Source organism: Desmodus rotundus, chromosome 2 (assembly GCF_022682495.2).
Source record: "Desmodus rotundus isolate HL8 chromosome 2, HLdesRot8A.1, whole genome shotgun sequence".
In the NCBI taxonomy this organism is placed as follows: Eukaryota; Metazoa; Chordata; class Mammalia; order Chiroptera; family Phyllostomidae; genus Desmodus; species Desmodus rotundus.
In genome coordinates this window covers 150,293,459-150,308,779 of record NC_071388.1, presented here as the reverse complement: position 1 = coordinate 150,308,779, position 15,321 = coordinate 150,293,459, and the positions used below count along the sequence as shown (strand labels likewise).

The following is a 15,321-nucleotide window of genomic DNA, read 5'->3' as shown; positions in this document are numbered from 1 at the left end:
TGTTAAAGATACTATAAAACAGTGCAATTGTCTTTAGTGGTCAAACATGATTCGCCAGATGATGTCAATTATATTATAACACATTCAGTTAATTGATATGCATTAAGTATTACTATATTCTATACTATTATGCTGGGGCTATGGGAGATAAAATTGTTGCGTTTTCTGCTTTAAAGGAGGCTTGAATCTAGTTAAGGAGATTAGAAAAATAATCTTCTTCTGTGAGTATAAAGTCAGGCAGTAAATAACATTCATCCAAAATAAATCATTGTCCTGGGTTTTGTAGAGGGATGGGGCTGAAAAAAAACCAACAAAAAGATGGGGGGGAAGCCCTTCCTATAACCTAGTAGTGAGATCACAGTTTATAACAGCTTGGTAACTATTGGATATTACCCAATTCCAGTATGCTAATATATTGGAAACTAGGGTAATAGACCCTGCTGCTTGCTTTGATCCAACCAACTGCAAAGAGTTAATATGGTCCCTAATCTTTCTTTAGCTAGCCATATTTGAAGGTGTTAAATTATTACAATATATTTGAAGACACATTTCATCTTTTATGAGCAGAATGCTTTATTCTATTTTTGCCATTTCTTAAAAACAAAGCAACCTAGAAAAAGTTATTTCCACAAACTCATTACTTATTGCTAACTTGACAAATTCAGCTTGATCATCTGGTGAAATGTATATATTCTTGCAACTAAAATGATTCTCTTGACACTTGCTGTTGGCACAATGAAAGAAACCCTATGGCTTCAAACACAAGGTCTACATGTTACCACACTAGAAGATCAGGACGCCACAGGTCCTAGGCATCCTAGTCTTAAAGAAATTAATACATTTTGTTATTTGGTTGATAAAACTATGGATTTAAGGAGATCTACATATAGGAGGCCCAAGTACAAAAAATTATCTTTGAAAAGTAGATGGCGCCTCTTCTTTAATATCTTACACCTAAACAAAATATGTGAGCGTAAAGGCATGTTAAAATTGCAAAGGATACAACTCAGGTGTACTGCATCCTAGCCTTGGCATTTTCTAAGAATTGTCTCACAAAAACTGTGAAAGCACAAGGCCAGCAGCATGAGTCGAAAACTCCAGGTGAACAGGAGTAGAATGACACTTAAAACTGATTAGGTCACAGTGACTGGAACAGAAAACCACTGAAAGTGTCATGTGAAATTCATGAAACACAAAATATTTTGTGCAAAAGTGTGAAATTATACATTAAAGTGGTCACTGTTAGCAGTAACTTTTGCTTATTTTCTTTCGTGTACATGACTAAAAGTATGTTGATAAATTTATGCATCACATGCATAGCAAAAAAGATTAGTTTTGCTCTTCCAAACAGCGAGTAATGACAAAACTGATCGGAGTCAGGTACACAACATGAGTGACTCAGGAAACAGGTGTGAAACAAACAGAAGACAGTGCGATAACCACGTTTCCCAAGGAGACTGTTATTCCCTGTGTTTCTCTTATACCCACTTCAGGTCCAGGAGACATTAAAACCTCACGGCCCATCAGGATGAATAAATCTTTCCATGCCTCCTACCTCCCCTATTTTGGTTGAGAAGGGCACTTGGGCAGTGGAAGACAGTGACTGGCCCACATTCCTCCTCAGCCTTCTAATAATTAGGTTTCAGATGTGCACACTGTGATGGAGTGTAACGTATAAACTGGTGGGGATCTTTTTAAAAAGCAGAGATGGAAACATTAAGCAAGTCAGGACCTGTGTCCTCTCATCCTAATCACCATGACAGGCAGGAGTCATGGACCAATCAAGCAATTCTTTTTTCTCAAATTCGTCCCTGAGCATTTGTTTTACTTAACCCCACAATTTGTCTTGATCTCATCACTCTTTGATTCCTGGAATTTTGCAATCCCCGGTTTATCCACTCTGTTTCTATCATCTCTTATCTCTCTTCCCTCTGTCTCTGTGTCCTCATTTTTAAACACACACAGCCCTTTTTGATCACAAATTATCATTCTCATGATCTCGCTGTCTGCTCCTAAGGCACTGTTTTTCACTTTCCTTGACACCAAAGTGGCCTATGCACACTTTTCTCATTTCTTTACCACCTACTCCCATCTTAATTTTTTGCAAACTGCCTTCTAATCATGCTTCTCCTCTCCACCCAACAGACTGTACTAAAGTTAACAACGATCTCTCTTTTTTATTCTCTCTGATCTCTGTAACAAATCTCTCTAAAGATTTCTTGATACAGTGTTGTTCCTTGCCTTCTACAACCTAATATTATTCATGCTTTTTTCCCTTTTCTGCTGCCTCTTTTTAATGTTGTATCTGTTGATTACAATTTTTTCATTCTTCTACTTTCAAGCTGTGACCATTACCAGGGCTCAGTCCTTGTTTCTCTGATCTTTCTCCTTTCTAGACTAGGGGATTTTAAACTGTGATCCTCAGTCTGAAGTACCTTAGAAACTGCCGCTAAGGGCTCAGGGGACAGCTGAAATGGTGGATAATTGCTGCCTCCACACCACTTCAAAAAGAAGAGTTCTGCTTTCGCCTATTCTATTTGTTCCGTATTGTTTCTTTTTGAGAGCTTATTTGTATTCATCAGTGTCCTGAAAATTATATCAGAGGTATCAAACCTAAGTCTGATTTCTCATTTGCCACTATCCATATGGCTTTGAACAGATATTTCAAAGCATTGATTTGAAGAATTGCTTGCATCCGGGCCTGTGCCATTCCCTCCTTTGGAACCTCTCTGCTGCCCTATTCCTTAGCACCTTTCTAACTCCTACCCATTTTTTGGTCTTCTATGTCACTTCATCCAGGAAGTCTTCTCTGAACCCAAAATTTGAGTTAGGTGGTCTTCTGATGTGATACTATAGCATTCTGTACCAGTCCCTTAACACAGCACGCATTTCATTGTGTTGTCTCTTTGTCTGCATTCCCTATTAAACTGGAAGCTCATCAAGAACAGACGATTTTCCATGATTTCCTTCGCACCTGACAAAGTGTCTGGCATGTAGTAGGTCTGAAAACCCAAGCAGAGATAAGTATACATCCTAGCAAGGATATTCAAATTAGGAGACACTGCTCATTTTGCAACTGAAGATAAATGGAAAGGCAAGTATCCTTGTTATCACTCATTCTGATCGAACTGCTCTTCCCATCTGCCTGCTTGCTGAGTATTCCTGACACCTCCTTCATCCATTTCTGAACCCTGTTCACAGCACCCTCACTATTTGCTTTCATTGGAAAAGTTATTTTGTTTCCACTCTGATTTTCTTGCCCCCAAACAGAGGTATATTATAAAGCTATCTCTGAAGACCAAGAAAAAGTACTAAAAATCATGTTATTTTCCAAAATGAAACATTAAAAATCATATAGTCATATCAATAGATGCAGAAAACCATTTGACAAAATCCAGCATCATTTATGATAAAAACTCTCAGCAAAGTGGGAATAGGGGGAACATATCTCAACACACTCAATGAAAAAAAAAATTGTTTTCCTCAAAATCAGGAACAAGACAGGGATGTCCACTTTCACCACTCTTATTCAACATAACACTGGAAGTCCTAGCCACAGCAATCAGACAAGAAGAAATAAAAGGCATTCAAATTGGAAAAGAAGAAATGAAATGTCATTATTTGCAGATGACATGATACTATATATAGAAAACCCTAAAGATTACACAAAAAACTACTAGAACTGATAAAGAAATTCAGTAAAGTAGCAGGATACAAAATAAACATTCAGAACTTGTTGCATTTTTATACACAAATAATGAACTATCAGAAAGAGAAATTAAGAAAATAATACCATTTACAATTACATGAAAAAAATGCCTAGGATTAACTTTAGCCAAGGAGGTAAAACACCTATACTTTAAGAATTATAAGAAATTAAAGAAAGAAACTGAAGAAGATACAAATAAATGTAAGCATATACTGTGCTCATGGATAGAAAAAAATAATATCATCAAAATGTCCGTACTTCCCCAAACAATCTATAGATTCAATGAAATTCCTATCAAAATAACAATGGTGTTTCTCACAAAACTAGAACAAATAACCCAAAAATTTATATGGAACCACAAACCAGCAATCTTGAGAAAGAAGAACAAAGTTGAAGGTATCACAGGGCCTGATATCAAACTACACTACAAGGCTATAGTAATCAAAACAGCATGGTGTTGGCATAAAAACAGACACGTAGATCAAATGGATGGAATAGAGAGCCCGGAAATAAATCCATGCTTATATGGTCAATTAATATTTGACAAAGGAAGCAAGAACATGCAATTGGGTAAAGACAGTCTATTCAATGAATGGCGTTGAGAAAATTAGACAGATATAGGCAAAAAATGAAAATAGACCACCTTGGTATATCCTATACAAGAATAAACTTAAAAACAGATTAAAGGCTTAACTGTAAATCTCAAAACCATAAAAATCCTAAAAGAAAATATAGGCAGTAAAATCTTGAACATTTCTCTAGCAATATTTTTTCTGATATAACTCCCGAGGCAAGGGAAACAAACAAACAATAAAACAAACAAAACCAAATGGGACTTCATAAAACTAAAAAAGTTTTTGCACAGCAAAGGAAACCATCAACAATATGAATACACAACCTACCAAATAAAAGAAGATATTTACCAATGATACATCCAATAAGGGGTTAATATCCAAAATTTATAAAGTATTCATATGACTTAACATAAAATAAATAAACAATCCAATTTAAGAAATGGGCACAGGATCTGAATAGATACTTCTCCAAAGAGAACATACAGATGGCCAATAGACATGAAAAGGTGCTCAACATCACTAATCATCAGAGAAATGCAAATTAAAACAACAATGAGATATCACTTCATACCTGTCAGAATGGCTACCATCAATAAATCAACAAACAAGTGTTGGCGAGGATGTGGAAAAAGGGGAACCCTTTTGCACTGTTGGTAGGAATGCAGATTGGTATAGACACTATGGAAAACAGTACAGTTTTCTCAAAAAATTAAAAATGAGACTTTCTTTATGACCTAGTGATTCCACTTCTGGGTATATGAGGTCTGTCCAGAAAAAGTCCAGCCATTGTTACTCTAACAAGAACAGTTTGTGCAACATCGATATGCACAGAGCCAAGGGCAGTGGACTGGAATGCACATGCATGAACAATGATAACTTCACTGTACCAGTCAATGGGTGTGGTAGACACCGATGAGGGAGCATGCATGCTGTGTGGCCATGGCATTCAAAATTATGAGCAAGTAGAGCAATGAATGTGCATCAGATTTTGCGTTAAACTTGAATATTCCTCCACAGAATCCATTTGGGTGACTCAGAAGGCCTTAGCTATGGGTAACTGGTAATTGGCAGCTTCATCATCACAACATGCCTGCTCATGTATCACATCTCAAGCAGAGTTGTTTGGCAAAACATCAAATCACCCAGGGGACTCGGCCCCCCTACAGCACAGATTTGGCGCCCTGCAACTTCTGGCTTTTTCCAAAACTAAAGTCACCTTTGAAAGGGAAGAGATTTCAATCTGTCAATGAGATTCAGGAAAATATGACAAGGCAGCTGATGGTGATTTGAATTGTGTGAGGTCCCAAGGTGCCCACTTTGAAGGGGACTGAGGCATCAGTGTCCTGTGTACAATGTTTCTTATATCTTGTATCTTCTTCACTAAATGTCTCTATTTTTCATAGTATATGGATGGATACTTCCTGGACAGCCTCATCTATCTGAAGAAACCCAAAACACTAATTCAAAAAGATATATCCACCCTTATGTTCAGTGCAGCATTATTTACAAAGCCACTATATGGACGCTACCCAAGTGCCCATCAATAGATATGTAGATAAAAAAGTAGTGGTACATATACACAATGGAATATTACTCAGGCCATCAAGAAGAATGAAATATTATAATTTGCAATAGCACGGATGGACCTAGAGAGTATTATGCTAAGTGAAATTACTCAGAGAAAGACAAATACCATATGATTTCACTTACATGTGAAATTTAAAGAATAAAATAAACAAAACAAAGCAAAATAGAAACACTCATAGATATAGAGAACAGACGGATGGTGCCAGAGGAGAGGGGGTTGAGGGTATGGGTGAAAAAAGGTGAAAGGATTCAGAAGTACAAGGTGGTTACAGGAAAGTCACAAGGATGTATAGTACAACATAGGAAATACAGTCAATAATATTATAATAACTATGTATGGTGTTCAGTGGGTAGTTGAAATATCGGGGCAATTACTTTGTAGAGTATATGACTGTCTAACCACTATGCTATATGCCTGTAACTAATACAAAATAATATTAAATATAAACTGTAACTGAAAAATAAAATTTAATAAATAAATAGATAGCTAGCTAGATAAATAAATAAAATTGTGTTGTTTTCAGTTCTACTATTGCATCTTTCTTAAAATTACAACATTGTACTATTTTGGTCTAATGTCAATAATTTCAACTTCCTCTAATAACAAAGAAAGATAATAAATCTTCAAAACATTTGAGGCCATATCTAAGCAGTTAATAAAAACATTGGTGGTTGATGCAGAGGTTATAACTGCCTCATAAAGAATATATTGTTTCAAATATTAGCTATATAAAAATGTATACACAAATGCAACAAAAAATTCAAAAATCAAAGAAAGGACTTACATTGGGTTGGTCAAAATTTTGTTTGGATTTTTCCATAAGGTGGCTCCAGTAGCACTTAGCTGTCTTTAACTTCATTTAAAACAATTTTGTTAGATTGTACTGTGACAGCTGTCATATCAGCAGGCATTTTTTTAAAAAAACGTACCAAATTGGTGAATTTTTGTGTAGACATTTTAATATTGAAGATGGAAGAAAATATGCAACATTTTTAGGATATTATACTTTATTATTTCAAGAAAGGTAAAAATACAGCTGAAATGCAAAAAAAGAGATTTGTGCAGTGTATAGAGAAGGTGCTGTGACTGAACATGTCAAAAGTGGTTTGCCAAGTCTCATGCTGGAGATTTCTCACTGGACAATGCACCATGGTGGGGTAGACCACTTGAAGTTGATAGTGATCAAATTGGGACATAATTGAGAAAAATCACGTTATACCACATGGGAGACAGCTGACATACTCAAAACATCCAAATCAATAAAGTTATTGATGAAAATTTTAAATGTCTCTTATGTTTTATGGGAAAGAACATATAGACTTTTTGGCTAACCCAATATAATTTCCACACACAGTATAAAATACAGCCTTTGAGAAAGTCTAAACTATTGTCATGCTAAAACTAGAAAGAGCAATAGATCCAATCCCATTTTTAATCCTAAACTGTATATTAACTTCAACAGGCAATATTTGAGTACTTCCATCATAAATGTCATAAGTTCTAAAAGCAATATTATATATTTTTAAATTGCGGTTATACTGGTTAATAAAATTATATAGGTTTAAGGTATGCAATTCTATAACACATCATCTGTACATTATATGGTGTGTTCATAACGCCAAGTCATGTCTCTTTCCATCATATTTCAATTCAGTGATTTTTGTTTAGGTTTTTATCATTTTCAAACATCAGTGTAATACAATTTAGACCCAATGAATCTCTTCCACCTCATTACTCTGAACCTGAAATCTTATATTTTCACTGTTTCCTTTGGATTATACTAAATTTAAAGGGCCCTGAGCCCTGGTTGGTGTGGCTCAGTGGATTGAGCACTGGCCAATGAGCCAAAAGGTCACTGGTCTGGTTCCTAGTCAGGGCACATGCCTGGGCTGTGGGCCGAGTGGGGAGCCTGTGAGAGGCAACCAATTGATGTTTCTTTCCCTTCCTTCCCTTCTCCCTCAACTGAAATAAAAATAAAATCTACTTAAAAACTTTTTAAAGAAAATGCCCTGAAACAACCAAAATCATACATATTTTGCAAAAAACAAAATGCCTATATAGCAAAATTGACCTTGGTTCACTATCTACTTAATAGGGAATTCTTGACAAATAGAATCCCCAAAAGCTATTCTTGGCAGAGTTGTTATACTGACAACTCAAGTATCTCAGATGAGTGGCTCGTTAGATGACTTTCAAAATCCTGTTCAGCTCTGAGTGTCCAGGATTTAGGTTATGAATCAATTTAAGGCACTCTATCTGCTGAGTAAGTTCCTCATATTTCTTATAGCAATAGCAATGTTTGTAAGAAGGAAGCTCCCAGCCAACAGGGGAAATGGTACTTACGAGTACTGTGTCAGCAGTTCCAAATCATTATGCATGTTGACTGGATAGGCTTCACTGAGTTCAAACAACTTCTCTAGGGCTTCATAAATGAAAATGATGCAAATAAGGGAAGCAAAAGCTTCTTCAGTAAACCGAGTGATATAGCAAACAAGGGAGCTTGCATCCGTGGCCACAAGTATGATACACAGGGTTGCAGTCCAAAGTCCAATACTAGCTCTTAAAGATAGGTATGACAGCCCATATTCTCTAAGAGGAGAAGAAGAACAGTAGAAAGAAGGTTATTTAACAGCGTGCTATCATTTGAAACAGATGGAAATAAGTCTAATTCATGAAGTGCAAGTAAATAAGCTTCACATCCCGTATCTAAACTCACGACTTTGTCTAAAGGGAACATTTAAGGGGATAAAATTAACAGGGGTTCTCAGTGTTGAGAACTGAATATAATTTTTTTACAAACATTACAAAACATTATACACAAATCTTTTTGCTTTTTCTTCATTTTCATGGAGAGACAAAAATGGCAAATGCAATCAAATCAGCCACTTCACCTCTCCCAGCAGACTGCAAATGTGATGTTGGGAGAACTATAAATACAGTAGAGAAATAAAGGGACTAGGGGCCAAAAGTACATAACACTTACTTGCAAAACTTAAACAAAATCTTTTCAAACACCAAAACTGGTCCTGTACTGCCTAATATGGTTAGAGGCTGTCCACCAAAGAGAGAATAGGCTATCCCAGTCATGGATGCTCCAAAGAGAGATTCGATTGCACTCTGTGTAGAGATAAATTATGTCATTATCTAAGTTTTATAGGCAACCATTATAACTAGGGAGAAATGTTTAAAATACGTGGGGATATTCTTTTTATTTTGCTATGAAAAGCCTAGCACCCTCAGGCAAGATGTGGGATAAGAGAATACAAAAAGAGGCAAGCAGTCAGCAGAAAATGAATGGCAGTGAATAGGGATGAGGCTTCTCCACCTTCCTTTATCTTGCTTTTCTTTTGCTTACTAAAAGTTTACATATTTTCTGATAAGTGAATGGACAGAAGCATGGCCTATATAAATGGGTTATAGACTTCCTGTGAGATAAGAACCCCAGCCTAAAACTAGCTTAGGATTGGGAGCCAGAGATGAAATGAGACGCTTGTGTAAGACTCAGATTTCATTGTTATGTGATTGTCCACTCACAGATTACCAGGTCTACCAGCCATCCAGGAAATTCACCTGATGTTATCTGCCAGACCATGTATCAGATCTGTCCTCATAAAGGAATCCAAAATAAATGCTCACTTATCTAACTATGCATCTCAACAACTGATGAATTTCAAACTTCAGAGAAAAGCGTAATACATACTATACGACCTTCAGTGGCTTCTCCCAGCAGTCCTCCAAACGTGATGACAGGTGACATACACGCGCAGTAGAGAAATAGAAAAGATGCTAAGCACTGCAGGCTGAAAGCATCTCTGAAGTCACTCCAGAAGTATGGAGCTTTTCTTTTGATATCTAAAATAAGTCCCCCAAAAATCCTAAGACAGGGGGGAAACACAATAGTGAAATCCAAATATAAAAAACATACAAATCAAAAAGCTCATTATCTTTGTTGCCAGGTCACAGTATAGGTTTTCCATCAGCTGAGATGAGACCCAGTATTAATTCACCTGCTACAATGTATTATCACGATCTATAGGGATGGCTTTGCACCACTGTTTCCTCAGTTCCTAACCAAATATTGTGTCAACAACCAAAAAAATCTCAGGTTCTCTCAAACAAGGTTCAGAGCTGTTCATCAAATTTCAAATGAGATTTAGAATTCCTCTAATTTCTGTGCCATTTCTACATTAACTTACTCCTAAACTCAGGCCTACTGTTGCAACTGTTGGCAGTATTTTCTAATTATCTGCATTGTGTTTAGCATAGACGAAAGTGACGGAGGAAGGGTAAACTGGCTTTTGTATACTCCAATAGTGAACATAAGCCTATAGGAAAAAACAGCGTTTAACCAAGACTCCAGTTACCTACTCTCTCTGCCAAAAAATAGAAATAAAAAATAAACAAACAAAAGCCCTTACCAGATAGTGTTTCAGGCAGGCATCAGAATGGCCTTTGAATGAGACAGACAGGTTCCACAGTTGTTTTCAGTGTTAGGTAAAGGCAACTAGGAGGAGAACTTATAGTTCTCCTTAGAAGGAGAACTATCAATTTGAACTCATTATTGCCTAAAAATACCCCAGTGTCTGTCATTCACAAGACAATAATGACTTTACTTGGTATAAATTCATTTTTTCAAATATATCCAAAACCACCATGAAACACTTGAAAGAGGATTGGGGGGAGGGGAGGAAATAGTATTAAACTGTGAAATGCTGCCTAAAATTTGAGGACTAAATTATTTTTGGTCTATTAGGAGTAAGAACATTAATGAGCAGATTTTCTCATTCTTTGAGCATTTAACAATACCACACAGATGTAACACTTGACTATGAAAAGCTCTCCGTGCTTCATCGAATAAAGACTCCATGTTAAAATGAATAAGACTATGGTTATGTTCCTACATGGAGGTTAAAAAAGTACCTATTTTATGTTCCAATATACTGCCAGTGTGCTGAATATACTTAAATTATAGGAAAATATTACACTTTTGTTATTTATTTTCTGAATAGGAATATTCATTTGCAATCTGTCACTTCAGAAATTATTGTCGTGAGAAACACATTTACTTTGCCTTATAAATATACATCTTCAGTATAACTAAAAATTTTGAATACTGTTTTTAATTTCCCTGAACTGACTGACATGCACATAATAGTACCATATTAGTAACTTTCTCACTATTATGTGATTGATAGAATCACTGCATTTTCCTAGTGACTTCTTCCATCAAAGGGACATGGAGTAAGAAAGGTTGAGAGGGTAAATTTTTAATTGAAAAAAATTAAAAGAACATTTGAAACTCAGAAACTCTTGCAGAGAACCTGTGAAATGCACACACGCACACATACATACACACACACCATCTTAGGTTCCTCTACCTGCATTTTATAAAACATAGGCATTTTTTTTATTTTGGGGATCATATCTGAATGATCTGTTAACTTGTCAAAGTCACAATTCAAAGTAGGTTTAATCTACTAGTCTATTTATTCATTCATTCATGATTTATATCCCACCTAATCCCCAAAAGAATTTGAGGTGGTTATAAACTATTCATTAGTAGTTAATATTTATAGGCTTGATAGCACTTTCTGTTACAACATTGTACGTATTAGGCCATACATTAGTCTAAATAGCTCTTATATTACTGTGTAATAAATGTGCTTTTAGCGGCAAAAGTCTAAATCCGGAAGTGGGAGGTCATTACAGAGAACAGTGCAAGAGCAGCCCAGATCAGATGTACATCAGCAACTCCGGGAGAGCAGATGAGTAATGGATACTTCAAGCCATGTCAGCAACAGAATCTGTGGAAGAACTCTGGAGAAGCGAAGATACCGGTGACCTGGGAGGATTTAGGAAGCAGTAAGGAAAAGTGAACTTCGAAAAAAATCTAAGCTATGTGGCGCGTTACACCTGAGAGAGAGAAAACTATTACCATCAAAAATAAAAAGACAGCATTTGAAAATATGAAAGCAAACAGGAGTAACAATGCTTCTAGTAAAGGGAAAAGGAAAAAATTGTTTGAACCATATCAAATAGGTATGCAGCCTGAGGAAGACATTAAAGGACATTTCCTCAGAGACAAACATAGATAAAAGGAAAGAACAGAGGAGAATTAAAATGCACAGAGTTGTCAGAAACCAGGAAGCCAGCTTAGAAAACACAGTGAAAACAGTACAAGAAATGGCCTTGAGGGGAAGGGAGCACCAATCCTGCAAAGCCTTTGCAGTTGCCTTCAATTATAATGGAGGCTGTGTGCACACATTCTCTGAAGAGAGACCCACCCAAGGGTTTCTGATTTTCTGCTCACACATTGCTTGGAGAGAGACAAGCTGTCAAAAAACCATAAAGAACCATTTTAAGAAATAAATTGAAGCTTTCATCTCGTCAAAAATGTGTGATTAGAAAAATAAATCATATAGCTCTTTCAAATTACAATCATAAAAATAAAAAATACTGTTATATACATCCTACTTGCATGTAATGAGACTGAGTCTACAAGACTGAGTTCCTGGTATTTATTTTTATTTCCATCTTGAACTTGAAGCTTTCAATGAGCTCTTTTGGAAGAGACAACTGACAGTTTTCTTATTCATTCTAAGAATCTGTGAATGCACTTCATGCACAGCAAAATAAAAGACTGGGTAAGATAATACGGAATGGTGTATACACTGTTCTGACTTAATAATAATGACAATCATTAGTGACTACAGAGAAATAAAATTAATTGGCATTATTACTCCCAAAGAACAGGTATTCAAAGTATTAAAAAAAATTAGATCTCAAAACAGCAATTCCTGGCACACGAGAACAGTATGTCATGTGATTTTCGAAGTCACATACTCGTGCCTTTCACTCACCTTCCTGTTCGCTGGAGTTCAGGTCCACTGTGTCCTCCGTGGGGCTCTGCTTCCCCGTGAGCTGCTGTTCCATTTGGTACAGCAGGAAGCTTCCTTTTTTCCTGTTGGAAGTGTGTTTGTTTTTGTTTTGTAATACCAGATGCTAGTTTTAAATAACAAAACCAAAATTTTTTCCTTCGGCAATCTGCAGCATAGCTAAGAACTCCAGCAAGTTATCTAGTTTCCCAAAGTTTCATACCAATTAATTTGATTGTGAGAATTAAACGGGGTTTTGGACATTTATTTATTCTTTCATCTAATAGTTATTGAGAGGGTAGTGTGCCATTTATTGTAGCGGATGCTAGAAATATTCAAAGGTGATCAAGAAGAGCATTCTATTAGTGAAGACAAGCAATTAACCTACAACATCAGATAGAGATCGAGCTATGAAAAAACAAAGTTAGAGAAGGGGACAGAGCGACCAGGGCTGCGGTAGTTTTGGGTGGGGAGGTGTTAGATATGGTAGTGTAATGCACCTGGCATAGCTCAACTGTTCGATAAACATTCACTATTATCATTAGCTATTTTTTAACTGCATTTCCCTCTTAGATTCTAGCCTAGTATCTTCCTTCCCAAGGAATTATTTATAACATTGTCCTTTCTGACTCTTAGAGATCCAAAAGACTATCGCAAAAAGGAACTTCTAACTGAATCAACACCAAATTAACTGAGGTTTATACAAGTGCTGTTTTCCCATAGGTCTGTTCCACCTACTTCTGTCATAAGAGAGATTTTTGAAAATCATAAAAATCCTATCTATTGGTAATCTTAGAGCACACCAATGTATTCAAAAGTGCTTAAAAATAATTTAAAGAATTTAAATGGTGCACTTACAATTTTTATTTGACTGTTATTTTAAAATAATGTAAACATATAAATGTGCTTTTCATGTTTATTGTAAACATGCAGAACAAAAGTGAACTATCAAAGGATCTTATGTACAATGGGACATTTTTCTCATGGTTTAAACCTGAACATTTTATTAGCTATTTCAGTAATCCAAGAGTATTATGATGATACCTTGAAATAGGATAGGTACAATGGGTACATAAAATAGTACAGATTTAAAACATGAGAAAAATAGGTTTTGAAATGCACAAAATATAAGAAAGTTTATTGTTTAATATTTTTACAATTTTCCAGGAATATGATTAGATACAATGAAGTGAAGTGAAAAGATAAAAGAAAGGATTTCTATAAATTAATTAAAAAATTACCTTTACAGGTAAATAACTAGCATATACTAGTAAAGGACTTTAAGAGTGACCATCAGAATGCTCACTAACCAATCACCCAGGAAAACATTTCTTAGCTTCCACAAGTCTTAGAAAGCAAGAAGATCTTCTGGGGAATTATCCATCAATGGATACGTTAACTCACTGTTTTACAACGGGAAAGGCTATACACTGATAATGCAAATGGTAAACCATGAGGATATTTGCCAGTCAGTAAATCTGTTTCCTCAAGAAGTATTCATTTCATAGTAAGGGGAAAAATTTTTTTTGAAAAGAGAAGTTTGTATGAATAGTGCCAGTGAATATTCTGAGGAATAAAATAGAAAATATTTTTGTTCAGAAACACACATATTTTGATATTTTAAAACAAATCAATTGGTGAGTAGATATTTGACCACTCAGATTTTTATAATTCAATCAACAAATACTTATTGAGAGTCAATCTGTGTCAGGTACTAGGCCCCATCACTGCGAACAGTGGAAAAATCAGGCCTGTGGAGTTCACATTCTAATGGGGAAGACAAACAATAAACAAATAAGTACATTAATTCTAAGGTATTTTAGAAAGATTAAAAGCTATGGAAAAATAAAAATTTAGAGCAGAGTAGGGGCGGCAGTGAAGCACTGAGGTACAGGATGGGCAGTGGGGAGGAGGGAGTGGCAATTATACATACAGTGGTCAGGCAGGATCAGTGAGAAAATGTCACTCGAGAAAAACTTGAGGGCGTCAGGGAATTATCCATGACAATAACTGCGGGATATTCAGGCAGAAAGAATAGTCAGTGGGATAGCCTTAAGGCAGGAGTGTGGCTGAAGGGTTTAAAGAACAAGAAGCGAGGAGGCCAATGTGGTTGGAGAGGAGTGAATAAAAATGGAAGTGGTAGGAGATGACTTCTGAGAAGTAAAGGGAGGCAAGATTGTGTAGGCTTAATAGACCATTGCAAGTGTTTGGCTTTCATTTTCAGTGAAATGAGGAACTTGTGCAGGATTTTGAGGAAAGGAGCAGCATGAGCTAACTTGGAATTAGGCTGGTCACTGTGTTGAGAACAGATTCTAAGGGCCAAGGGTAGAAACAAGACTAGTTCGGAGGCTATTTCAGTAATCCAAGAGTATTACGATGGTACCTTGAAATAGGATGGTAGCAGTAGCATTAATGAGAAATTGTATAATTCTAGGTAAATATTGAAGGCAATACCAAGAGTATTTTCTGGCAGAAGAGAAGTCAAGTATGAGATAAAATAATAAATGTTTTTGGCCTGATCAAACTGTAAACATGGAGTCAGTACAGCTGCAAATGCAGAGTTAGTTCTACTAA

At 36.0% G+C, this 15,321-nt stretch overlaps 1 protein-coding gene across 8 annotated transcripts in view; it reads right to left on the bottom strand.

Annotated features, from left to right (window-relative positions):
• The window catches only part of SLC4A10 (solute carrier family 4 member 10), a 271,426-nt gene that overhangs the window by 53,543 nt on the left and 202,562 nt on the right, over positions 1-15,321 (bottom strand). For all 8 annotated transcript variants that reach the window (XM_024579743.3, XM_024579742.3, XM_071220660.1 and 5 more), the window contains 4 exons: positions 12,733-12,833; positions 9,573-9,747; positions 8,856-8,989; positions 8,216-8,461 (listed from right to left, as the gene is read on the bottom strand). In XM_024579743.3, the coding sequence (XP_024435511.2) occupies positions 8,216-8,461; positions 8,856-8,989; positions 9,573-9,747; positions 12,733-12,833 (656 nt within the window). The remainder of the gene's footprint in view (positions 1-8,215; positions 8,462-8,855; positions 8,990-9,572; positions 9,748-12,732; positions 12,834-15,321) is intronic.